Source organism: Panthera pardus, unplaced genomic scaffold (assembly GCF_024362965.1).
Source record: "Panthera pardus isolate Hobbes unplaced genomic scaffold, ASM2436296v1 HiC_scaffold_13, whole genome shotgun sequence".
Classification (NCBI taxonomy): domain Eukaryota; kingdom Metazoa; phylum Chordata; class Mammalia; order Carnivora; family Felidae; genus Panthera; species Panthera pardus.
The window spans coordinates 51,959,204-51,985,854 of NW_026526688.1; the positions used below are offsets into that span (position 1 = coordinate 51,959,204).

A 26,651-nucleotide genomic window follows, 5' to 3' on the forward strand; every position below is an offset into this window, starting at 1 on the left:
AATGGGCGAATGGCTAAGCAAATTCTGGTACATCTTTATGCTGAAATGCTACTCGACAATAAAAAGGCATCAAGCTATGGATACATGCAACAACCTCATTGTGCCTGTGAAAAAGGTGGACCTACACACTATATGTTCCATTTAGAGAACATTGTCAAAATGACAAAACTAAAGAGCCAGAGAACACATTCATGGTTTCCAGGGGTCAGGGATGAATGGGGAGTGCTGGAGGATGGAGGGGTGGAAGGTGGGTGTGCATGCAAAAAGGCAGCATGAGGCAGCTCTTCTGTGGTAATGAGACAATCCTGTATCTTAACTGTGGTGATGATTACATGAATTTATACACACGATAAAATTCTACACAACTTACACATACACACACACACACACGCATGCGCGCACAAATGAAGGCTAAAAAAATGATGAAAACTTAATAAGGTCTATGGTCTGATTAACAATCCACACAAGTGTCAATTTCCTGGTTTCAATGTTACGCTGTTGCTATATTAGATGTCACCCCTGGGAAAAAGTGGGTGAATGATACTCAGGACTTTTTGTAGTACTATTTTTGCAATTTTCTATATGTTTATAATTGTTTCAAAGTAAAAAATTCTTTTAAAAACTGAATAGGGGCGCCTGGGTGGCTCAGTCGGTTAAGCGGCCGACTTCGGCTCAGGTCATGATCTCACGGTCCGTGAGTTCGAGCCCCGCGTCGGGCTCTGTGCTGACAGCTCAGAGCCTGGAGCCTGTTTCAGATTCTGTGTCTCCCTCTCTCTGACCCTCCCCCATTCATGCTCTGTCTCTCTCTGTCTCAAAAATAAATAAAAACGTTGAAAAAAAATTAAAAAAAAAATTGAATAAAGGTAAGAGGTTAAATGATAATCAAAAACCAGATCAGAGATGACAATCAGAGTGTGAAGGAGCAGAGCTAGCACTGAGCCATAGCCTCAAATACCAGATTTCACTAGAGACTTACCTTAAGGACAAAACAAAAACAAAACAAATTGAAGAAGAAATTCATGTTTATTCTTTTGATAAAAAAGGAAAATGTGAGCCAGAAAGTACCTTGCCTAAAATGTCAGAGCAAGTACAACTGGGGTTAGAGTCAATTATAGTCAATTAGTTAACTAGCTGCCTGTATTCCTTCACCTTTATGTGTCAAGGTCAGGCAGCAGAGTACAACAGAAACAGAACACCACAGGTAGAAAAGAGCCTGAATTTTCCATAAAGAAATACAGATATGAGGTTAGAAAAAGTGGGGGAAAGGAAAATTTTGCCTTAGTACTGGAGCAAAACCAGCACATGTCCACTGACTATGTTATAGGAGTTAGCTGTAATCCCTCCTAGAAATCAGCAATTTTAAAAACAAAGTGTGAATTACATAGTAAGGCTCCAAAGGATGTATAGATATCTCAAGGTTTCAGACTATGCTTAGCATGGGTTAATCATATCAGCAACCCAAAACATTTTCTCCTGCAGCCACTTCTCACAAACAGCTTGGGGTTTTTTTCAGACATCCCACGAGTGAATTTTTCTTGTCTTTTGGAGGTCAAACACTTCTTAGGGTACGTAATATTCTCAATTTTGATGTTCCAAACACAAGTCACTTAGTAAGTTCCGAGCTTAGATAAGTAGTTATGATCAACTGAAGGCTTATGAGGCACGAGACCCTGGACTCCAGAGCTTTCTATGCATGTCCTGCAAAGGAGGGGCCATGATGACTAACTGTACTTCACAGGACACTGAGGCACAGAGGGATTAAACGAGGCACATCTAGGAGGTGGCTATGAAGGGATTCAAACCTAGGCAGAGATGAGTGACAGTCCACATCCTTACCCATTACACCATGTCCCCATCAGAGCTGCTCTTGCACTTCAGAGGACACTAAGCCTCACCGGGAGAGCTTCTCACCTGCCGAGGACACAGGCTTCCCACAGTACATGGAGCACGGACAGATCCCAGGGGAATCAGTCCCTAGCTTTTTCCCCACACTGCTCTGTGAGCGGATGCAGCAATGTGGCTCTCCTTCTCCACTTCTCCCATGGGTCCTTCCCTCACTTTACAAGAGGGGCACAACTCTCCTCTCCACAAGGATATAAGCAAGGCACAAACCAAAGGACTGGGAAGCATCTTTTAATCAAAGCAGCAAAAGCAGCCCCCTCCCCGCACCAATCTATCTATCTCATCAAGAGACGCACTTCCAGAAAGATTGCACTATTATAATAATTATTTTCAAAATTTGTAATATATTTCCCAGTTTTATTCATTGCCATCTACTGATGCAATGACAACTTCATCCAAAGAAAAATATTACACTTAAAATCTTGGGGTTACTAGAAATAAAGCAACCTTGAATTGCTCAAATTCCTTCCTCTCTCTCTCTCTCTCTGTCTCTTTTTTGGAGAGGTATGGTGGCAAATCCCATTCTAGGAACAGAGACTTTTGGGGGCTGATTTACACAGGAGCAGTCTTTCCCAGGAATGGTGTATTTATATGTATTTGTTTTGTAGCACAGAAATAGAATAGGGTGATGAATTTTTAAAAGTTTAAACAAAAAGAAACATATAAGCATAAAATACTATGGGGTATGTGCAATGGAAACATTATTTCAGAGGAAAAGGAACAACGAAATACAACATTTCTGATTACTAAAAGACTTGCTGGTGTATTTATAAATATGTGGCAATGAATATCAAATTGTACTGGTATATAGCATCCGCTGGATACATTTAACAACGTAATGGTATTATTTTAAAATGCTAGCATTTCCCAATAGGCCAGAAATTATATTTTTTGCAATGATTTAAAGCTATGATTAAAAACCTTACAAATGTTGTTCTCAAAAATGTGAGGCGGAGGTGGGGGGGGTGCATGTGTGGCTCAGTCGGTTAAGCATCCAACTCTTGATTTAGGCTCAGGTCATGATCTCACAGTTCGTGGGTTCGAGCCCTGTGCTGGGCTCTGTGTTGACAGCACAGAGCCTGCTTGGGATTCTCTCTCTCCCTCTCTCTGCCCATCTCCAGCTCACTCACTTTCTCTCAAAAGAAGTAAATAAACTTAAAAAAAAAAAAATGTGAGACAGGGTATACTGTTTTTCAAAGTGCAAAAAAACTTGAAGACCCCTGTCCTAAACAGGTGTTTGGCATCCCAGTTTATTTTCAAAAATATTTAAAATCATAAGGGACAAAATACCTGCTGGAAGTAACAAACATTTCGTAAAACCATGAAGTCCACTGAAAAGCTAAGTTGAGTCTGGTAGAGAGAACTAATTAATAAAATAATTCCAAAAAATGAAATTCTGAAGAATACACCGAGTTTTATGTCCCACAAGAAAATAAGGGTTATTTCTGGAATCTTTGCAAGACATTCTATGAAGCGAACAGTATGGAATCTCTACTTAGTTAAAACAATACTGTATGAATTGATACACAGGCTTAACTAACTAAAAATATTATAACAGTAGAAAAGTATGTTATTGGGTTATTGTGTCATCTACTTTTCAGCTTTAATACAAGCAATATGATCAAAAATTCACTTCGATGAAGATACTGTATTTACCAAGGATGACATGGCAGAAAAATAACCTATTAGTTGTCCAGGTCCATTCCTTGGATAGGTCTTCCCTCACAGGAAGATTCTAAAGGCTTTTCAGTATTGGGAGCGGCAGTTAGCAAGGCCTGGTTTCTACTGGGCAGGACAGTAAGCAGTGAGCTGCTCCGTCCCATTTGCAGAGCTATCAGCACCCTCTACGGGTCTTGAGGTGGAACTTAATCTACAGATGAGGAACTCTTCAGCTGTCTTCTGCTTGCTTTATGCACAAAAGAATCAGCCTGCACAGATAAACCTGTGGGCCGGACTGCATGAGGACAAAGCACTACCACTTGGAAGCTGTTACACACTCACTACCTTCCTGACAAATAATACAGGGTCCCCTGGGTCACTTTAAACATTTCACTGACTGCACTTCTGGGAATACATCACAAAGGCCCAACTACACTGTGCCCAGCCTCAGCAATCAGCAATAGAACAAAGTACATCTGTCCCCAACCAGGGTTTTTGCAACTACGACGGCATTTCTCAGAAAAGAGTAATCACGATACCATCAAAGAAAAAAAAGTAACTTTCTAGCTAGCACTGTCAAATCTCAAAAGAAAACAACTGAAAACTCTGCTTTCTTTTCTTAGTACCTACAAAAATAATCTCATAGCTCCTTTCTTTATGAATCTTGGAGTTGATGACTTCTTGATAACCCTATCACCTAAGAAATTACAAAGTTTTCTCTAATTCAGTACATGAAGGAGGAAGTTATGATACCAAAGTGCAAAGTCAACTCATTTTCCCTCTTCAAGATTGTGTGGATGTCTCTAAGAAAAAAAGCCCCAGACTCAAAAGCTTCTGCCTCCATGACCATGGTCATGCAAGGTCAGCTCAAGTCTATCTAACACCCTAAGCACGTCATTGAATGTGTGTAGGAAAACTGACTGCCATTTACAGTTGATACCCTGATAATGAAACTGCTGCACGTTACTCTCAGTCAACCTTCATTACAGGTTTAATATTACATAAATTACTCAAGTAATTAAGTCTACCAGAAAGGGACCAAGTAATTTTTAGATTTATTGTGACACATATCATCATATATAGGAACATCTGAAGTCCATACAGTTAGTTATAAAGAAATTCCACCACACCACCACTCCCTGGATTAGAAAACAGAACACTGCTTGCACCCAGAAGCATCCAGCACCCCTGTGCCCCCTCCTCCTAGAATAGAGTTCGTCAACCTCTGAGCTACTGACATTTTGGGGTGAGTAATTATTTGTTCAGGGACAGAGGGGCATGGCTGTGCTGTGCACTGTAGGATGTTTAGCAGTCTGGCCTCTACCCACTAGATAGAATTAACATCTCCCCAGCTGTGAAAACCAAAATTCTCTCCAGACATTGCCACATGTCCCACGAGGGGCAATATCACGCCCAGTTGAAAACCACTGTCCTAATTGTAATCATTATCCTCAGTTTTGTGATAATCACTCTTCCTCTTGCTTTTGGTTCTGGTTTTGAACCATTTACTTTCGGGAGGGTGGGAGAGTAACAGCCACAGAAAGTACATATAACATAATGTTCACAAATAACCTATGTAATTGCCAACCAAGAAAAAAAAAACAGAACACTAATATCACCCCAAAAGTTCCCCGTGAGTCCCTTCTCAATGCCAACTCCTTGCCTCTCCCCCAAAGTAATCACTATTGTCTTAACATAGTAATCACTTCTTTGTATTTTAAAGTAACTTGACCACCCAAGTATGGCACCTAAATATCAGATTTTCACCTGCCCTCTCAATTTTTATACAAGTGGAATCATACCGGATGTTATCTTTGTGTCTCATTTCTTTCTGTCAACATGAAGTTAATGAGATTCTTCCACACCAGGGAATAAATAATAGCCTGCAGGCCAACTCTGATCTGCCACCTGTTTTTGTAAATAACATTTAAGGAGAACACAGTCACATCCATTTGTTTATATATTGTTTGTTGCTGATTTTACAGTCCAATAGTCAAGTTGAGTGGTTGTAACAGAGACCCTATGCTCTGCAAATTATTTCTATGTGGCCCTCTACAGAAAAAGTTTACCAACCCCTGCTCTCTACTCTTGCATGTAACCATACTTCATTTCTTTGCATTTACAAACATATAGCAGTTTACTTATCCAGTCTTTTGCTGATGGACAGTTGGGTTACCACCGGTTTGGGGATACTGCAGATGATAAGTATTCTTTCCTCCTGACTGAAATACATCCTTTAAAATTTCCTTTATCAAAGGCCTACTGGTGGTAAAGCTTTATCTGAAAACTTTTTCCATCCACTTTCATGAAAACTTTATTTGCTGGGGGTAAAATTCTAGGTTGCCAGTTATATTTCCCTCAATATATTACTCCAATGTCTTTTGGGTTCCACTTTAAGAACTCTGCTTTCATTTATAACCGTTGCTTCTTTGCAGATAATCAGTGTATCTTCTCTGGCTGCATTAAGAGTCTCCTCTCTGTGAATGTGTGTGTGTGTGTGTGTGTGTGTGTGTGTGTGTGTGTGTTTATGCGTGTGTATGGCGTTCTGCTACATTGTTACACAGTTACATCTGTTATTATGTTTGTAAGTGAAGATTTCTTTAAATGTAATCTGCTCGGATTCATTAAATTTTTTGAATCTGTGGATTTATCACTAATTCTAGACCATCTTCAGCCCTTATCCCCTTAAACACTGCCTCTGTCCCATTTTCTCTCTTCTTTGTGCTGCTGGTCTTCTCACTTTAAACTTGTTTCATATTTCCCAGCTTTTCCTCTTTCACAGCTGCATTCTGGGTCGCTGTTTTCTAGTCTATTTTCTAGACTTTCTTCAGCTGTGTCCACTTTGTCATTACACCCAATAGGGGGCGCCTCGGTGGCTCAGTAGGTTAAGCATCCATCTTGTGATTTTGGCTCAGGTCAGGATCTCACAGTTCGTGGATCAGGCTCTGTGTCAGGCTCCATGCTGACAGTGCAGTCTCCTTAGGAATCTCTCTCTTTCTCTGCCTGTCCCCTGCTTGCACGCTCTGTCTCAAAATAGATAAACATTAAAAAACAAAACAAAACAACAACCCAATAGCACACTTAGTATCTAAGCCTAGGTGTGCTAGAAACCAGCCACAGTCATCAGTAATACAAACTTAGCGATACCTGATGGGAAATAAAAAGCTTAGAAAACAAAGAGATAAGGATAAATTTTCAAAGAAGACCCTCACCATCCAAAGCTTTGCTACTGTCTCTCAACTATTCAGGAACTGAAAAAGTTGGGAGGATCAAATTATTTTGGTATTTATTTCATTTCTTTCTTTTGCACTAGATTTTAAGTTTCTTCAGACAACGGGATGAGTCTTTTAACCTATTTCTGTATCCTTAGTCTTCAAACAATACTATCAGGAAAGTGAAAAGACAACCCACAGAATTGGAGAAAATATTCGCAAATCATGTATCTGATAAGGGACTGGTACTGGAAAATATTAAAAAGTTTACTAAACAAGAATAAAGACACACAACCCAATTAAACATTGGGCAAAGGCCTGAATAGCTATTTCTCCAAAGAAGACACAAATGGACAATAATCACATGAAAAATGGTCAACATCATTAGCCGACATGGACATGCAAATCAAACCACATGTAGATGTTACTTTATAGCCACTAGCATGGCTATAATAAAAAAGACAGATAGTAACAAGTGCTGGCAAAGATAAAGAGAAATTAAAATCCTCATACACTGCTGGTGGGAATGTCAAATAGTGTAGCTGTTTTGGAAAAGAGGGTGGTGGTTACTCAAGTCAAGTTAAACATACAGTAACCATACCACCCAGCAATTTCACTCTACATCTATACCCAAGAAAAATGAAAATACAGGCCACAGAAAAACTGATAGTGTTCACAGCTGCATTATTCATAACAGACCAAAAAGTGGAAGAAACACAAATGCCTATTAACTAATGAATGGATACACCATGGTATATTTCTACAATGGAGTATTACTGGGCAACAAAAAGGAATAAAGTACTGATACATGTTACAACAAAGATGAACCTTGAAAACGTTATGCTCAGTGAAGGAAACCAGTGACAAAAGACCACATGTTGTAAGATTCCATTTACATGAGATGTACAGAATAGGCAAATCTTTAGAGACAGAAAGTAAATCAGCAGTTACCTAGGGTGGGTAGGGGGGTCATGGGGGATGACTGCCACCAGGTAGAGTTTCTTTTAGGGGTAATGAAATGTTTTAAAATTGGTTCTGGTGAAAACTCTGTGAATATATTAAAAGCCATTGAACTATACATTATAAATAGGTAAATTATATGCCATGTGAATTGTATCTCAACAAAGCTAAAAAAACAACAACACAGCAAATTTCCTGCCCCATCTCTCTCCATTCTTAGTTGGTTCTCCTGGGTTTTACTTCCTTCATATTTCTAAATAATATCCTTATACTGCTATTTCTTACCAATTTCCAACTGGCTTCCAAAAACAGAAGAAATTTTAAACTGGCAGTAAGTGTGGACCTTGCTAAGAAAATGCATAGAAGCTAACTGGGGGAAGAGTGCTCTAGAGAGACAGAGAATCTAGTGCAAAATCCTAAGGCAGGAGGATGCCTGATGTATTCACAAACTGGCACAGGGGTCAGTGGCTAGGATGGAATGAGTAAGAAGAGGGGTGGCAGGAGATGAGGTCAGAAAGAGAAAAGGCCCGTATTATATATGGCTGCAAGTCCACTGAAAGGGCTTTGGCTTTTGTTCTGAATGAAAAGGAGGAAACAGTGGCAGGGGTGGGGGGCGGGGGAGCAGGAAAGCAGAATAGCACAGACTTAAACTCTGAAAGAATCACTCTGTTATGCAGAAGGAGACCACGGACGGATGAAGAAAGATCAACTGAGAACAGTGTTCTCAACCAGGGGTATTTTGCTCAAAGGACATCTGGCAATATGTGCAGATACCTGTGGTTGCCACAACTGGGCGGGTGGGAGAGGTGCCAGTGGCATTTAGTGGATAGAGGCCAGGGATGCTGCTTAATCATCCTATTTGCACAGGACCTGCCTCACAGCAAAGAATTATCTAGGCTAAAACTTCAGTAGTGCCATGGACGAGAAAACCAGCTTTAGAAGCTGTTATAAATCTAGACAAGAAAAAATGATTGCTCAGATCATACTGGATATAGTGCAGGTGGCAGGAAGCAGTCAGGGTGTGGATATATTCTGAAGGCAGAATTACAACATTTCCTAGTGGATACAGGTGTTGAGCTTGAATAACTAGAAGGATGGAACTGACATCAACTGAAATAGGAAAGACATTGGATAAAACCGTCTGAGGGTAGGTGTGGGGAAGTAGTCAGAACTGGAGTTTGAACATGTTAAGTGTGAGAGGTTGATAGCTGATGACACCCCAAATTAAGAATATTGAGTTGGGGGTTCAATACAAGTCTGGAATTTAGGAGAGAGGGTGACACCATAGCAAGCAATCTGGCCGTTGTCACTAAACATCCCAGCCATGTTGTTACATCTGGCCATGATGTAATAAACAATTGGTGTAGATAACAGATGAAGGCAGTCCTAGGACTGAACTGCTGGGCCCCAGACATGATAAGCCTGGGATAAGAAAAATGCAACAGAGATTAAGGAGGAGTGGCCGGTGAAGCAGGAAGAAAACCAGGAGATGGTGGGGTCTGAGAAGCCAAGGAAAATGAGTGCTTCAAGAAGCAGTGAACATCTATGTCACGGGCGAGGTAAGATGAGGATTAAAAAATGCCCACTGGAGGGATGCCTGGGTGGCTCAGTGGGTAAGGTGTCCGACTCCTGATTTTGGCTCAGGTCATGATCTCAGAGTCATTGAGATCGAGCCCCATGTCAAGCTCCATGCTGGGCATAGAACCTGCTTGAGATTCTTTCTCCCTCTCTCCCTCTAAAAAAAATTTTTTTTAAATACCCACTGGATTTGCTAACATGGAAGTCACTGGTGACTTTGGCAAGGGCAGATTCTGTGGAGCAGTGAGGCAAAGTCTGACTGACATGGGTTTAAAAGAGACGGCAGGAAGACTCCCTGTCTTCTGCCCACAAAAGGTAACTGCCATGGGGCACGCCCCTCTACTATAAACAATGGGAAAACAAAAGATATGAAACAACTCATGAGATACTGATGACAGGCAGCACAGGACTGTCATCCTTGACAGAGGGGCAACAAAGGACGTGAGCTCAAGGACTGCCCTGGATTTCTGTCAAGAGGCAATTTCTGGACGTAGCACAAGGAAGGGAGCACAGGGCTCTCGCTGAAATGAAAACATATGTCCACACGAAGATGTGCACAGAAATGTTCACAGCAGCTCTGGGTATAGTAGGCAAAAACTGGAAACAACCCAAATGTCCATCAGCAGGTGAACAGATAAACAATTATGGCATATGCATACAATGGCATACTATTCAGGAATGAAATGAGTTACTGATAAACGCAACATGGATAAATCTCCATGGATAAAACACAACATGGATGACTTGTGCTGAGAAAAACAAGCCAGGCAGAAAAGAAAATACAAAACCAGTCTATATAGAGAGATCAGTGGTTGTATGGGGCCAGAGAATGAAGTGAGGGATGGGGGGGAGAGTGGCAGGGGGCTGACTCGGAAGCGACCCAAGATAATTTTTTATAATAATGAAAATTTATCATGGTTATTACGATATTATATATTAGAGGTATATACATTTGTCAAAACTCATGGAACTGTACTCTCAAAAATGGGTACACTGTATATATGTAATTTATACCTCACTAAGGTTTATTTAAAAAAAAAAAAACATTCTAGCCAGAGTCCTGCTTCCAGTAATGGTGAACTGGCTCATTTCAATGGTCTCTCTTACTAAGAAAACCGCAACAAAATATTGGGGGGCAGGAGGGGAATGACTCCAAGATATTATAGTGGAGCAAAGCAGAGAATTACACAGTCCCAGTTAAGGCTAAGAAAATCCAGAGAAGTGAGTGTGATGTTTTGGGTTCCCCGCCCCACACAGTGAGTGTCTGCCAAGTCTAGAAGAGGCGAAAGAGAGGCAGAGCAGCTAAACAGACTGTCTGAGACTGACTCAATCCATGTTAAAAGTTTTTAAAAAGAGAGAACAGAACTGAAATCAATTTGTATAGAAAATTCGAGTTCTGTGGCAAAGGAGAGCAGAAGCATCAGAAGTGGCCGTAAATGAGGGAAATGGACTCAAGAAACAGTTTTAAACTTAATTTTTTTAAATTTATTTATTTATTTAAAAAAAATTTTTTTTTTTAACGTTTGTTTATTTTTGAGACAGAGAGAGACAGAGCATGAACGGGGGAGGGGCAGAGAGAGAGGGAGACACAGAACCAGAAGCAGGCTCCAGGCTCTGAGCCATCAGCCCAGAGCCTGACGCAGGGCTCGAACTCACGGACTGCGAGATCGTGACCTGAGCTGAAGTCGGACGCCTAACCGACTGAGCCACCCAGGCGCCCCTGAACTTAATTTTTAAACAATTTTTTGAGTAGGACAAAACACACATGGTACAAAGTCATGAAGGTACAAAAGGACTATAGCACAAGCTTAATTTCCTCTCATCCCTGTTTCCCAGCCACTCAGCTCCCTTCCCAGACGCAATCACTCTTACCAGTTTCTTCAGTATTTTTCCATAGATATTTTATGTATATAAAATATGTACAGAATAGATATTCTGGAGCTACTCTATGTATATCAACCTCAGCACCACTAGTATTTGGGGCCAGATAATCCTTTGTTATCGGGGGCTATCCTGTGCACTGTAGGATATTAAACAGCATCCCTGGCCTCTATCTACCGGTCACCAGAAGCACCTCTAGTTGTGACAAACAAAAATGTCTCCCGACACTGCCCTCAGTTGAAAACCACTGATGCATACCCAAGCACACACACATGTATTTCCTCTCTATATTTTCCTACAAACTCATGCCATATATACGGGTTTTCATCTTTTTTTACCTTATAATAATTGCAGATCATCCATCAGTCATACAAAGATTTCAAATTTTATTTATATCTAGCTGCCAACAAGTGAGGCTATTTATAATATTCATTATCTTAAGAGCATTCTTTTTTTTTTTTTTTTTTAATCTGGGGAGAAAGCACATTATTGCCTTTGATTTCATTAATGACACTTAGGAACAGTCTCAGTAATGAGCCCAAATCTATCCACCTGAAAAGTAACACACTTTCTTGGTGGCACTATATTCTAATTACTAAAAGTAATCAAGAGGAAATATTCTACTATGGAGTTCTATCTCTACAAATAACAACAATCATAAAGATTACAGCAGCTAATACTTATTGAGTACTTACTATAGGTTAGGCAGTGTTCAACGTGCTTTAGTTATATTAATGTATCTAATTCTCACAACAACCTTCTGAGGATGGTACTATTATCTGCATTTCACCAAAAAGGAAACCAAGGTACAGAGATGTTCAGTAATGTACTCAAGGTCAAGGTCACACAAGTAGAGATGTCAATCTGGGCAGTCTGGCTCTGGTGTTCATCTCTAAACCATGACACTCTATTACTCTTCAGTCAAAACCTGCAAGTGTTAGATGATGATGTTTACATTCATATCTGTGGTTCTACTGATTTCAACTAAAATCCTGAATGTAAAGATGTTTTTGTTTATAATTAGTAAGGGTTAAATGTCCTTGAGATTTACTACTGCATATATCCTGCATTTCCTGATACCAGTCCAGTTGGTGTTTTCACAAAACATTTTCCTTATGTTTTTCTCTGGCTAACAAACTGGCATCTTTTTTATTAGGACCATATATCTTTTTATACAGAACTATTAGGATAGTTCTGATAGTTATCCCATGGATAAGAAAACTGTCCAAGTTATAGATTCTAACAAGGAATTAGGGAAAACACAAACACAGCACCTTTCCCTTCATGCTTTTGGGCTCAGTCCTATAAGCAGTACTGCAATAAATCTTCCCAGAGTTGAATTTGCCCTATAATTTTACCAATTACCAGCATATCCTCTAGCTAACTCTTAAGCAGGGACTGTCTCATACATCTACATATCCTCAAGTCTAACTCAGTACACAGCTCAATAAATGTTTGCTGAACTTGGTTGATTTTTAATTCCACAAAGTTTTTCCTCTTCCAATTTAACAAACATCTTTTGACAGTTCAGTGTATGCCAAACATAATCACAGGGAACAGAAAGAAATTCCTTACAAAAATGTTTGCAGAATATAACTCATCATCAACAACAACAAAACAATTCAGAAAGGGGCAAAGGAATTGAAGAATTGAAGACCTGTTTCCAAAGAAGACATAAAAACAGCCAAGTATATGAAAAGATGTCGGACATGACTAATCACTAGAGAAATGCAAATCAAAGCCTATGAGATATCCCCTCACACCCATCAGGATGTCTCCTATCAAAAAAACCAAAAACCTAAAAAATAACCAGTGTTGGCAAGCATATGGAGAAACTGGAAGTCATGTGCGCTGTTGTGAATGTAAAATGTTGTAGCCATTACGGAAAATACTGTGGCAGTTCTTCAAAAACTTAGAATTACCATGAGACGACCCAAGTGTCCACTGATGGATGAATGAATGATAAGCAAAATGTGATATGTACATACAATGAAACACTACTGAGCCTTAAAAGGAAGGAATGATACAAAACCGAATGCCTGGAAATGGTATAACATGGACATTCTGTTCAGTGAAATGATCTGGATGCAGAAGACAGATACCTTATCATCCCACTTATATGAGGTACCTAGAGTAGTCAAATTCAGAGACAGAAAGTAGAATGGTGGCTACCAAGGGCTTGAGAGAGAGAAGAATGGGGAGTAAGTATTGAATGGGGACACCGTTTCAGTTTTACGAGATGAAGTGTTTTACGGATAGATGGTGTGATGGTTGCACAACAGTATGAATGTACCTAATGTCCCTGATCTGTACACTTAAAAACGGTTAAATGGTTAATTTTGTTACGTGTATTTTACCACTATTCTTTTAAAAAAACTGTTTGCCAAAGAGCTAACAGTCTAGATTTCTTCAAGAATTAGGTGACATCATGCCCTTGCTTTCCAAATAGCCATGTGACAAAAAAAACTTCCTTTAAACTCTAAAATTAGACCAAAGGCCCAAAAGTCTGAGGACTATACCATCCATGTTCCCTTAACAGTACTATTTTTCTGTTAATATGGAATGCCCAATATTCAACTGTTTCATTTCCAGTTCCTATACCTTAGGTATACAATTTCTAGTACTGAGCTCCTTGTAACAAATTTTACTTTACCTGAGCATTTTGAATCTCTTATATACATTCAAAGGTAAAACAAATTTCACTAAGTAGTATCAACACAAAAAAGGCTTTTCTAGTAAGCCTTTGCTGGCTGCTGGTTTGTGGTCCTACTTGATATTTCTTGCTTTGTATACGTATTTGTTTTTGCTTTATATTTTAAAAACATGTTTTTAGTCACACTCAAGGATCCCCAGAAAGGTCACTTTACTGTTTGAGATTGTGAACTGAACAGATTTATCTTGCCATTCTCAAACTATTACTGGGAAAAAGTGTTTGCTTTTGATGGGGAGAGCACCATTAAAATGTAAACAGAAATGCCTATTGTAATAACTTCAATCAATTAACTTTCAGATATATAATGCTTATAGTAAAAAGAGTTGGTAAAAAAATTTAAACTGAGACGTGTCTTCTATAGATCCAATGGACAACAAAGCAAAGGTTTCCCCTACCTGCTGTTTCTTGCCCATGGCAAGTGTTCAGCTCAGCCAGAAGCTGGTTAAAATCATCCTGATGAGCAATCCAGTTATCCTGAAAATATCCAAAAAATCAAATAAAGGTAAGCTTACAGTTTACTTGCACCAGTTGAGATAGATTTATTTTGGAATCAAGGAAATCTAGTGGTTAATGTGAAACTTTAAATGTTTCATCAAAATATTATGACATAAATTTGAATGAAGAAATAATATAAATTTAAAATGTAATTTATCTGTGTCAGTATTAAAAATGGGCTTATTTGAAGCCTGAGTCCTGATTTCAAATGTGGATAATTTATCAACAGTCCACTTATAATCAAATAATCAACAGGCAACCTGCATGCTAAATATTAAAATAAAGCAAAATAAAATCATTACCTCATTATGGAAATATTATGTGGGTCAAAGGAAAAAAGCAGTGACAGAGTTCAGGGCTCTCTTTTGTGCTCATGTGAACTTAAAATACTTTGCCCAATTCTACATGCTTGCATTGACCCCCAATTTACAAAACCACACTGAGGAAGGAGTAAGAAAGACTCCAATTTCCCTCTGTCAGCACCTTCATGAAGTGGTGCTAATATGTTCATTGTAACAAAAATAACCTGACTTTAAAAGGGAATGGGCATCTCCGAAACAATCTAACCAGTGGGAAGCAAGTATCAATGCAGAAATTTGCCTTATACACACCTTTTTAAGAATGCTGAAGGTTAAGGCATGTTAAAAATAGGTTTACTGGGCAACGCTTCTCCTAAAAATTAAGTGTATCTATGCATCTATCTTTTAACAACTACCTTCAAAACCAACCCCATATAAACTCTTTAGTGGTTTAAAATTTTAGCTGTTAGTCCGAAAAATTTTAGCTGCTCTAGTCTATCACTCAGCGCAATTACTATTTCTAGTCCATTACTCAGTATATCAAATAAATAATTTGGTGTAGTTCTCCAAAATAATAAGTAGTTCTCCAGATTTCCTATCAGATTCTGCTGGCTGTAAAAATTTAAGAACAAAGTTTTCAGCTCAGACACTATAGTAATACTGAATACTTATACACTTATATATACTTATACACTTAAAACATAGACACTATAGTAATACTGAAAATGAAAAGCACAATAGGCCATTAATTTTTAATTACAGTGTTATATTTTCATTTTTTTTTTTTTTTAACGTTTATTTATTTTTGAGACAGAGAGAGACAGAGCATGAATGGGGGAGGGGCAGAGAGAGAGGGAGACACAGAATCGGAAACAGGCTCCAGGCTCTGAGCCATCAGCCCAGAGCCTGACGCGGGGCTCGAACTCACGGACTGCGAGATCGTGACCTGAGCCGAAGTCGGAGGCTTAACCGACTGAGCCACCCAGGCGCCCCTACAGTGTTATATTTTCAAAGCACCAGTATTTAAGGAGAAACGTGAATAAATTCAACTGCTATATACCAATAGTCGGAAACAGACAAAAGGGAGGCGCCTGGTTGGCTCAGTCAGTTAAACGTTCGACTTGGGCTCAAGTCATGATCTCACAGTTCGTGGGTTCGAGTCCGGCATGGGGCTCTGTGCTGACAGCTCACAGCCTGTAGCCTGCTTCAGACACTGTCTCTCCCTCTCTCTCTGCCCCTCTTCCGCCCACACTTGGTCTCTCTCAAAAATAAATAAATGTTAAAAAATGAAATTAAAAAATAGACAAAAGGACAGGAAAAGGTCACCACTTTCTTGCAGAAAAAACTTAATTTCTCTCCGAAGTTAAATGCCACTAACTTTTAATAGTATAAGCAAATATTAGAAAGAAGATAAAGATAAAAATTCCTTTCTATACTGAAATGAATATTTCTATAAAAAGAATATTTTTTTCAAAGTTTAGGAACAAAACTAATTCGGATCTTAGACATAATCAAGTAAAGAATCCCATAAGGACAACAAGGCAAGGTGAAGGCATGGTGTGTGGCGAAAAGCCTGCTTAGTTATGGGCTCTTTAGTCAACCACAGCATGGAAGATACACACGTGCATAGTTAAAACCTCATCAATTTGATGAAATATGTGTATTTACAAAAAAAGCCAATCATGCAAGGAAAACCCCCAGCAAACACACTGTTGCTCACTTCATTATTGATTGTAGCTCCAAGTCCCAGGTGGTTATTTTTAACTTGAACTTTAATATGATCTGTGGCTCCTTGCTCCTGAGCCCCTAAACCCTGTGGAGGTCAAGCACAAAGAGAGTTAGTATTTTTATCAAGTATAAAGAGAGATCACATCTTTCTTCCTTCATCAACTATTCGACTAATTACGAAATATCCAGGAGTGAGGCACTATCCTTATCCTCAGAGAGGACACAGTCTAATGGATTCTTACAAAGTACGTCTGTAATACCAAGGATGCACTTACAATAAGAATGCTAACTCTTCAACCTGAGACCTATTTCACGGCCCATGTACACACTATGCAGAACATGCCTTTTTGTGATGCTCGAAATCAGAGTACTATTACCAAACTAATGGAATCCCATTGGAGATATTACAAATCTATGGCTCTCTCCATTACATAATTTTACAAAACAACACTGACAGAGTGGAGAAAGGAGACCCCAAGTCCCTAAATCAATCAACACTCATTTGTAAGGTGTCTCAGAGAGGCTGCTGTACTGAAGAAACTAAAAGGCAACCAGGGTGGCTCTAGGTGAGTGGACAGAGAGAAAATAAGATAAAATAAAGGGGCTAGACCTCACAGGACCCTAGAAATTACAGTAGAAATTTGGATTTAATTTTTTAAAACGATGGGAAGCCACTGAACTTTTAAGCAAGGGAATGCCATGATCTAATTTCTGTATTTCAAAAGATATTCTGGCTATTGTTTGGCAAACGGCCCCGAGGAAGAAAAGGAGGGAGGGAAGCAGCTGAGAGGGCAGGCAGTGATGGTGTGTGGACCAGGATGGGGCCCCGGATAGAGAGGAATAATGACTGGCGATGCGAGAAGTGAGAGAGGTAGAGGAACCAAGCAAGACCATTTACAAAAATGGGGAAAACTTGAGACGGAAAAGACTGGAAGGTGGGTATCAAGAATTTTGTAACAAAAATTATAAAGTTTGAGATGCTCACTCAAGTGGAAATGTCAAGCAGTCTGGTGAATTTACAAACCTGAAGCTCAGAGGACAGATCTGGACCAGATAATTCTCAGAATTTAGACCATTCAAAGTATGGTATGGAATCAAAGAGCTCACCTTTCAGAATACAGAAAAGGCCTGGGGCTGAGGAGCTCCAGAGCTCAAAAGGCTGGAGGAGGAAGAGCCAGCAACATACTTAGGAGTGGCCAATGCGGTAGAAGGAAAAACAGGGGAGAGAGCAGTACTGTGGAAGCCAAGACACAAGTATTGCCAAGAATAGTCCAGTATGTCCAATGCTGCTAAGGGATTAAGTAACGTGAGAATAAAAAAGGATCCACTGGATTGGGAACAAGATCATTAAAGGCCATCACAAGAACCATTTAAATACAAAAGTATCACCAGAAACCCATTTCAACCAGGAATAAATAGTGTGAGGAAAATGGGGAAATGTATATTCTGAGCTATAAAGGGGAACAAAATATTACTCTTAGCAATATAAAAACACTGATGGTTAAGTATGATTCCAAGTGCAGCTAATTAAAAGGCACAATCTATAAAAGATGCTAATCACAGCAATTTAAATGATAAACGAAGAGAACTGACCTTTATGTTCAATTCTAATTTTATTGTTACAATTTAGTTATGTCTCCAAAATCACTTACTGATCAAAAACACAAATTTCTCCCAGTGTCCTAAGAAAGATGCATTCTCCTGATTTGCCTTTATGCATGGCTCCAATTTCTTTTGCTCTTCTCCAACATACCTTTCCTTTAGACCACCCCATCTTCTCTAGCATCCTCTGGCCAAACTTGGAATCATCATTGCTCCAGGCAGTGTTTCTCGGATCCACGGCCCACTTCTGCTTCCGCCGACCTGCAAATGACAAAGTATCTCATCAGCAATTTATCTTTTAAACCTGGAAAACACTACACAAATACACACAAAACCTAATACGTACACACATATTTGCAAAAAATATGACAAACAATATGTTTTATTAGATACAGATATCACATTCAGCATTCAATGAAATATCATCAGATTGGATTACTTACCCTGGTTTTCCCAGTAACTACTATATTCTCAATATACAAACTGGCCTAAGATAAAAATAACAGTGTTCCCTCCAAATGTGACAAACAGACATACATGATATACCATCAGTTGGCCTTCCACACTCAGCTAAAGGCAGCAACTGTAAGCACTTGTCAACACCAGTGTCATCATCACCACCAGCAGCATCAGCCACTACAGCTTCCGGTGCCATACGTTATGTACCAAATGTTATCCATATATTGTATTCGATTTGCACAGTAACCCAATGAGGATGGAAATTCTTACCTCCATTTTTCAGATGAGGAAATCTGAGGCTTAGAGAAAGAAATGTACCTAATGCCCCCAAACAAATATCAGAGCCTCTATACAAAGCAAGGGCCTACTGACATCAAAGCTTATATTCTTAATCCACAATATACAACAGTCATTATGATCTTGGGGAGAGTCAACTGTACCCTCCACACATGTGATCTACACATAGTTATGATGTCATCCCTTATTACTGAAATGCCCTAGAGACACATGACCCCTTCTCTGAACTTCCAAAATAAACTATCTGCTTCTTTTCTGGCATTGAATACACATTCTTCTGTATTATGACTACTAATATCCTTCTCTTATGTTTCCTATGAGACCATCATCTCCTTACAGCTTACATTTGTGTGCTATTCTTTTTCATGCTTCATTGCAAGAAGTAGAAAATGCTATGTCCACAGCAGGCACTCAGGAAATATGTGAATGAATGTATGAGTGAATTCAAAAGAAAGAAGGAAGAAAAAAGGAGACAAGAGGAAAGGAATGAAGGAAGGAAAGAACATAATTAAGGGAACTGCTTTGAATCTCTTCGTATTAAGTATTTTTTAATGCATACAAATAATTGACCGTTGGGAACTCAAATTTATCAGTATAGTTTTATGGAAAATTGCTGCAGAGATAGAGAACCTCAAAAAGTTCACAGAACAAGAACACGAAGCCCTAAAGCAAATTGTGGCCAATTGAGAAATTTGGAGGTCAAGTGTGCTTATTATTGACCTACTGCAGCAATCAAAGCACAGTATCTCACTATCAACAACAGCCTTATGCTTGGCAGTCTCTTAACTCCCTGCGTCCCCTCCTCCTTCAAGGAAGGCAGAGTGTCACATGCTGCACCTCATTTGGATGTGTCTAGAGTCTTGGAAGCTTGATTACCCTACATTCTACAAACGGACCTTGGGTTGAAGGTTCTAGAAGGGGAGCACAGCTACTAGTATACCCTTGACAGAAGAACAGTCCTCCTCTATCCCTTTTCTAAAGGGGAAGGTCGCCCTCTTCGACCTATTGTGCAGCTTTGGGAGGGACACACATAGAGCAGTGGGGAAGGGGACACCCACCTAACCAGCCAGGTCAGCCAAATCGACTCTGGCAATCAATGCGATGACAGGTGTCACAGCCAGATCGCCCTCACATCTTCACAACATAATTTAAAAATAATACAACCTTCAGTGAGAGGCTTACAGTATAACACATAAAATCAATAAAGGGACCCAAAACTACACACATCCAAACAAAAGTAAACTTTTTATAAGCATGCAGAAAAAGCAAAACAAGTTGGGCTCAAATCTACAGTTTTGCAAGAAAAAGGTGACCCCAAAATGTTAACCATGACTAAGTTACCAGTTTACCTATCTTAGTAAATACAGAGAATAACATTGCCTCTGCTAATGAACAACATACCAGATATGAGCCTTCTTAGCCATGTTCTCTTTGTAAGGCTGCTTACTGGTATGTGTCAGCGTTCATGTCTCTCCACAGCGGTGCCTGCCAGGGATTCTAACTGGGGCTTATATGAGAAAGACATTTCTGAGAATGAATGAACCCACCTTATCCAATAAGAACTCCAACACTTTATGTTACATACACATACACAGCAGACTGTAATAATGCTTATACAAAAGATCACCAAGGTCAGTTCCTCTTCCTTGCAGAAATGTCAGGTATCCTCAAATAAAGGGGTAGGGCAGGGTTTCCCCAGCGAGGATGTTAAATCAGGGGAGCTTCCCATTAAAATAAAATAGAGCAACATTGTGTGAAACAAAATTTAATAGTGTTCCATATTAGAGACTTTCCCAGAACATTTCATATGCAGATGTGTAGATCCTCTAAGGGCAAAGCAGGCATGCTATGTTTCCCAAATTTATTTGATCCGAACCCTACTTCACTGGAAGGCTTTTCGGGCTCTAGTGCTGTAGAATTTCCAGGTTTGGGAAATCGTGGCAAGGAAAAGACTGTCACTGGTCTGTTCAGATTGGATCAACTTTTACATGTGCTTTGTTATTCTTATTCCACAATCATTCTGCGCTTAGATGTCAACTTGTTAACCCTGTGTGCAGAAGAGAACATAGCAGGCCTCACTACTAACCTTCGAAAGGCTTGCTTACAAGGTTGGCACCTTGGCTGGGAACCTGGCTTTCAGGAGGGTTCCAAGCATTCTCGGAATTGGTGAGTGGCTCACTATGCCTAATTGTTAATACAAACAATATGGTTTATACTGAATACTTGGCTTTCCTTCTGGGAGTCTGGAGCACTGGGCCTCAGGGTTGAGTACCCTGAATCTGCAGAATCACTATTTAGGATGATGTGTTCTGCCATCCGCTAGCCGGACTCCTCCTATTTGGAGTTCTAACTTTAGATGGTTCCATCAAGGCATTTTGGGGGTAACCCCAATAAATAACCCTTTTCTTTTTTTTTCTGTTGAAGCAAAGTTTAATAGCATTTTTAATAGAGAAATTATAAAAATAATTTATAATCAAGTATATAAATCATTTTTTGCTATATTTTTTACCTAGGTAACATTAGAAAGGCCTTATTTAACTCTAGATTATATAACTATCCAACTATATTTTCTAACTATTTAATGCTTAAGTAGTTTTGTTGAGATATAATTCACAAACCATAAAATTCACCCATTTAAAGTGTAGTATTCATTGGTTTTTAGTATATTCATGGAGTAGTACCATCACCATTACCTACTTAAAGAATATTTTCATCACCCCAAAATAATTATATTTAAATATGATTAAATATAATTAATTTTGAATTAATTTTTATATACATGCTTAAATAAGAGTACAACTTCATTCTTTTGCTTGTGAACATCCAGTTGCTTGAGCACCGTTCTTTGAAAAAACTATTCCTTCCCCATTGAATTGTCTTGGCACTCTTGAAAATCAATTGAGTATAAATATAACGGTTTATTTCTAGACTCTCAATTCTATTCACTTTCCAATTACTCCATGCCTAATACCACATGACTTATGCCAGGATTCAGCTTACTCTGAAAGGTGTGTTGAGTCCCAAAAGCCAGGGACAGAAGTTTTGTCTTTTTTCTCTTTTTCAGAGGACACTTTTAGATATTCAAGAGCTCAAAATATACCATCCATGTACCATGTATTCCTATTAAAAAATTATTCAAGACATATTCAAAGTTAAAGAAACTGCAGTATAAAAATCTTAATGTGATGAGCACTAAAATCCATTAACTATAGTGTGATTTGACTATAAATATGACTAGAAGTGTCAAAAATTGTCTCGAAAAGGAAAGAATCTAAGAAAAGAGTAATATCTTGATAAAAATCCAGGTCTAAAACTTCAAATGATATAAAGACTACGAAGTGAGATCAATAAATTAAATTCTTGTCTTACATGGGGGAAGTTTCGGTAAGCTAGATTTTTTGTCTTACACAAAGGAGACCCAATAAAATAACACTTGATAATTAAAGAAATAATAAATAAAAAATATATTTGAGAAACACAAAGAAAACTACTAGATTTTAAAAATAGGGTAAGTGCCTATAGCAAAAATAAAACAAAATATAGTACACATGGCAAGGGAAAACAGGAAATAGCATGTGCTTAATGAATTGAAAATCTTCACTAATGTTAAGTGGGGGAAAAACCAAAACTGTACCTACAGAATTAAGAATCACCCCAATTTTATAAACTAACAGAAAATAGAATTGCTAGGCAGTGAAATTATGAGTATGGGGTTTTTCTTTGCTTCTATTTTCTTACTTCTAAAATGAGAACAGGGGCGCCTGGGTGGCTCAGTCGGTTAAGCGGCCGACTTCGGCTCAGGTCATGATCTCGCGGTCCGTGAGTTCAAGCCCCGCGTCGGGCTCTGTGCTGACAGCTCAGAGCCTGGAGCCTGTTTCAGATTCTGTGTCTCCCTCTCTCTGACCCTCCCCCGTTCATGCTCTGTCTCTCTCTGTCTCAAAAATAAAAACAAAAAAACAAAAAAAACACAAAAAAAAACAAAAACAAAAAAAAAATAAAATGAGAACATCAGTCCTAAATATCTAATCACAAAAGATGCCACAAACTATACTTAGCAAGTTATTTTAAAAGATAACACAAAATATAATATTATGCCAAAGATTTGAAAATTTGGGGTGCCTGGGTGGCTCAATCAGTTAAGCATCTCACTTCAGCTCAGGTCATGATCTCGCAGGTCTTGGGTTTGAGCACTGGGGTATGTGCTGACAGCTCAGAGCCTGAGCCTGCTGGGATTCTGTGTCTCCCTCTCTCTCTGGCCCTCCCCCACTCACAACTCTTGTCTCAAAAATAAATAAGCATAAAAAAACCCCAAAAGATTTGAAAATCTGGAGTCATGGTGGGGAGACAAGAACTCAAAATATTCCCTTGTAATCATGCAACTTGAATTACTGATGTCTACAGACAGCATTTCATGCATCTACAGCAAGCATTTCATACTTTGAAATATTTTCACATTCACCACTTCATTGATTTTTTTTTAAGCCAACCTAGTAATGAAGATAATAAAAGTAGTTTTTAATAGTCCCACAGAAACTTATCATGGAAAGAGACATAAATGAACAGCAGAGCCAGGGCCAACGTGCATGCTGTATTAAGCATACATCAGAAAATATTAAAACCAGAAAAGATCTTAGCAGCCCTAGTTTTACAAATGAACAAACAGCCCACAGAGACACAGTCTAGAACATATTCTTTTCTGTAAGTCCCTATTTAAAAACAATAGAAAACTGCTGGTCCTAGTGACAAAAAAGTTAAGATACGAGATAACTAGATCAAATTTGTCACTTTCTAGCTCAGTGACTCAGGGCAAATTATTTTCCTCTGCACCTCGATTTCATCCCCTGTAAAACTGGAACTCCCTGTAAAACTGTTTACTCCTTGCGTTTTGTGCTCCCATTCTTCCACCTTCTTAGATAAGAGGATGCTGATAACATTTATTTCACAGAATCCTATGTGGTTGCTGTAGGTCTGTTCAAGCGGTTTCTGTTCATTGCTCACTATACACTTCCAAAAAGTTATGGGCCATCTTTTCATGGCCAAAGCACGACTGCCATCTGGTGGCAGGAAACCTTAGCTACAGATACCGCTCAGAAGTCAAATAGCCTCTCCAGAGGGAGGGAATTGATGAACTTCACAAAGTGGTGGTGTCAGAAGCAAACTGAAGCAGGACGCGGCGTTACAGCCAACACTCCTGTCACACAAGAATGTTAACATTTCCAACTAAGCCCAACTAAGCCAGTCTTACTTAGAATCACTCATTAGCCCTGCATCCCCTAAAAAAGGCTAACTTCCTGCGTTTGACGCTTTTAACCCCTTTGCTTTTCTTTTTCTGGGTTCAATAAACCTTCGAGAACGGGATTTCACTGCCTGAAGAGATTCTGCTGGCCCAGCCGCCTCTTTTTAACCAGAAGAAGCTGAGAGCCGGGAAGTGAAAGACCAAGTCAGGGTTCCTACGATCGGCGTTCTGGCTCCCATTCGAGCCCACCGCGCGCGTGCCCAGATCTGAGCTTGAGGACAAAGTCCCACGTGGACACTGGCAGTCTCTTTCACTAACCGACCAGTAGCTAACCTGGGGAAGGCTGCGCCGGGAAATCTCTGCGGCAGGCAGGGCGAGACGAACCGGGGTTACCCAGTCCCCTGGCATCCCCCGCCCCACTGCGCGCCGGAGACCCGCACCCCGCACCACTTGGTCTGGCCGGGCGCGTCACCTGGAAACTTCACCCTCGCTCCCTCCACTCACGCTCAGCCAGCATTGACATGTCGAGAGCCTGTGACACCACGAGCCTCCGGACCTGAGAGGTGGCGGCGACCAAGCAGCCGGCTCGCGGAGAAGTTACAACCACCAGACTCGCAAACCAGGTGGACTGCAGCGGCCGAGGCGCGTGCTGGTGACGTCAGTGGGCCGCGACCAGCCCTCAACCACGTGGCGGCGAGTGGGCGGGACGCGGGCCTTATGGGGGAGGGGCGGGCCGGGGAGAGTATATTCCGGAAGGTGCGGGCTTGCGGACACCCAGGGGGAGAGGTCAGAGGTCTCCGGGTCTAAAGCAGGTGGAGGGGAGGGTGTGGGTTTATTCGCATGAGCAAGTTCCTGAACTAAATGATTGCCTATGTGTAAACGCTTCTAAAAGCGTCTGCCACAGAGCAAGCGCTCAATAGGGTTACCTGTGTCACTCTCAATATTAATAACTAAATGCCAAGAGTGGTGGTTTCTGGAAGTAAAACATGAACTCTGCCCTCCGCTCAGAATCTCCTGAGGAAAAGAAACATGTAAACAATAGTTCTTAGGGCCGCCAGTATTATTAAAACGGTGTGTATGAGGAGTTTGACAAACTCACCTAGAGGGGAGGACTTTGCAGTATGGTGCCCCACCTCTGCCCTCTGAGGTAGATAGGTAAGTAGACACACAACTATGAATCTATCTGTGGGATCCCAAGTTAATAAGATAACTAAATGTGGCTAAAATGTTGTCTGTCTTTAACATGATGTCTTCAACAAGACTAATAGTTTTTTTCAATATATAATCCTCATAGAGATGTCATAGACGCAAGAAATGGTGGAGTTGAAACAAACCATGGAAACCATTAGTCTATCCTGCATTCGTCCAAATGCAGTCCCTTTTATAGGATTCCTTTTTCGGTCTCTGACTGAACATCTCCAGGAAAGGCAGCTCACCAAATCACAAGGCACAACCATTCCTTACTATTCACTGCCACACTCAACAATCCGAGTTCAGTTTTGACCTAGACCACACCAGCAGTGATGCAAACTTCTGTCTCAATGTTTCTGACCATCAAAGAGACAAAATTATCTTCCTGCAATCATATACCAACGTATGTGGTGCTTGAAAATGCTGACTTCCTGATCAATTCACTATTGTCCACTCTCATGTAACTACCTTCTATCTTCTCCTATCTTATCAAACAGATCAGCTAATTATCCAAGGACTTGGGTGATCCTGCCTTTCTCATTTGGAGCAAGTCCAACTCCCTACTTTACTCCTGTTTTCTGCGTCACAACTTATGTGCTCCCTGACTTAGTTATAAAAGTTACATTGATTTTGCCTCTCCTCTTTCCCCTCAGTTCCTGGGTATTCACTGCTAGCAGCAACTATCCGTTTGTATTTCTTTTTTCTAATGTTTATGAAACTAGGTAAGTTTACCTTGATGGTCTAGACCCCTAGTTAAAGGGAAACTTCATCTAGAACAGGAATCTAGTCCTTCATACAGCTTCTCTTGGCACCTAGGATGCTCTCTTTATGTTCTACTCATGAGGAGAAAGCCTTCTATCTATATAGTCACCTGAAATTTGTGGAGAGTCACATGTCCCTCCTCTCTGTCTGACAGTCTCCTTGCCAGAATTTCATTAGAACTCCCCTGGAGACTGAGACACTTCAGTTAAAATTCACAAAACAGCCCCTACCATACTCAAACTATTCTGCTAGATGTCTATGTGCATACAGAGATGATTATGATAAAGGCCAAGTTCCAGAGTGCACGTTATAATGGGAAAAAACTATTGTTAAGTTTGGGCTTTAAAAAATGTACATAGAACCCTATTTGTATTTTTAAATTGTCAGTTGGGAGTGGATACTGTGCTTTTAAAAACAAGGTGATTCAGGGGCACCTGGGTGGCTCATTCGGTTAAGCATCCAACTTCAGCTCAGATCATGATCTTGCAGTTCACAGTTCGAGCCCACGTCAGGCTCTGTGCTGACAGCTCAGAGCCTAGAGCCTGCTTTGGATTCTGTGTCTCCCTCTCTCTCTGCCCCTGCCCCACTCATGCGCGCACTCTCTCTCAAAAATAAATAAAAACATTAAAAATTTTAAAAATAAATAAAAATAAGACACATCAGTATAAGACATTCAG

General features: G+C 39.9%; 1 protein-coding gene and 1 long non-coding RNA gene across 7 annotated transcripts in view; one reads left to right on the top strand and one right to left on the bottom strand.

Annotated features, from left to right (window-relative positions):
• PINX1 (PIN2 (TERF1) interacting telomerase inhibitor 1) overlaps positions 1-24,675 on the bottom strand; it is an 88,597-nt gene extending 63,922 nt beyond the window's left edge. For 2 of the 4 annotated variants that reach the window (XM_019440928.2, XM_053901105.1), the window contains exons 1-4: positions 24,526-24,675; positions 18,181-18,290; positions 16,420-16,512; positions 14,301-14,379 (exon numbers count right to left, since the gene is read on the bottom strand). In XM_019440928.2, the coding sequence (XP_019296473.2) occupies positions 14,301-14,379; positions 16,420-16,512; positions 18,181-18,290; positions 24,526-24,544 (301 nt within the window). In that variant the 5' untranslated portion in view covers positions 24,545-24,675. Of the gene's footprint in view, positions 1-14,300; positions 14,380-16,419; positions 16,513-18,180; positions 18,291-20,186; positions 20,293-23,869; positions 23,977-24,525 lie in introns of all 4 variants that reach the window. The other 2 variants (XM_019440929.2, XM_019440930.2) reach the window with 2 other exon arrangements.
• The window catches only part of LOC109262381 (uncharacterized), a 55,158-nt gene continuing 42,777 nt past the window's right edge, over positions 14,271-26,651 (top strand). For 2 of the 3 annotated variants that reach the window (XR_002077728.2, XR_002077729.2), the window contains exon 1: positions 24,787-25,176. This is a non-coding gene — a long non-coding RNA (uncharacterized LOC109262381). Of the gene's footprint in view, positions 14,408-24,786; positions 25,177-26,651 lie in introns of those variants that run through there. The other variant, XR_002077730.2, reaches the window with a different exon arrangement.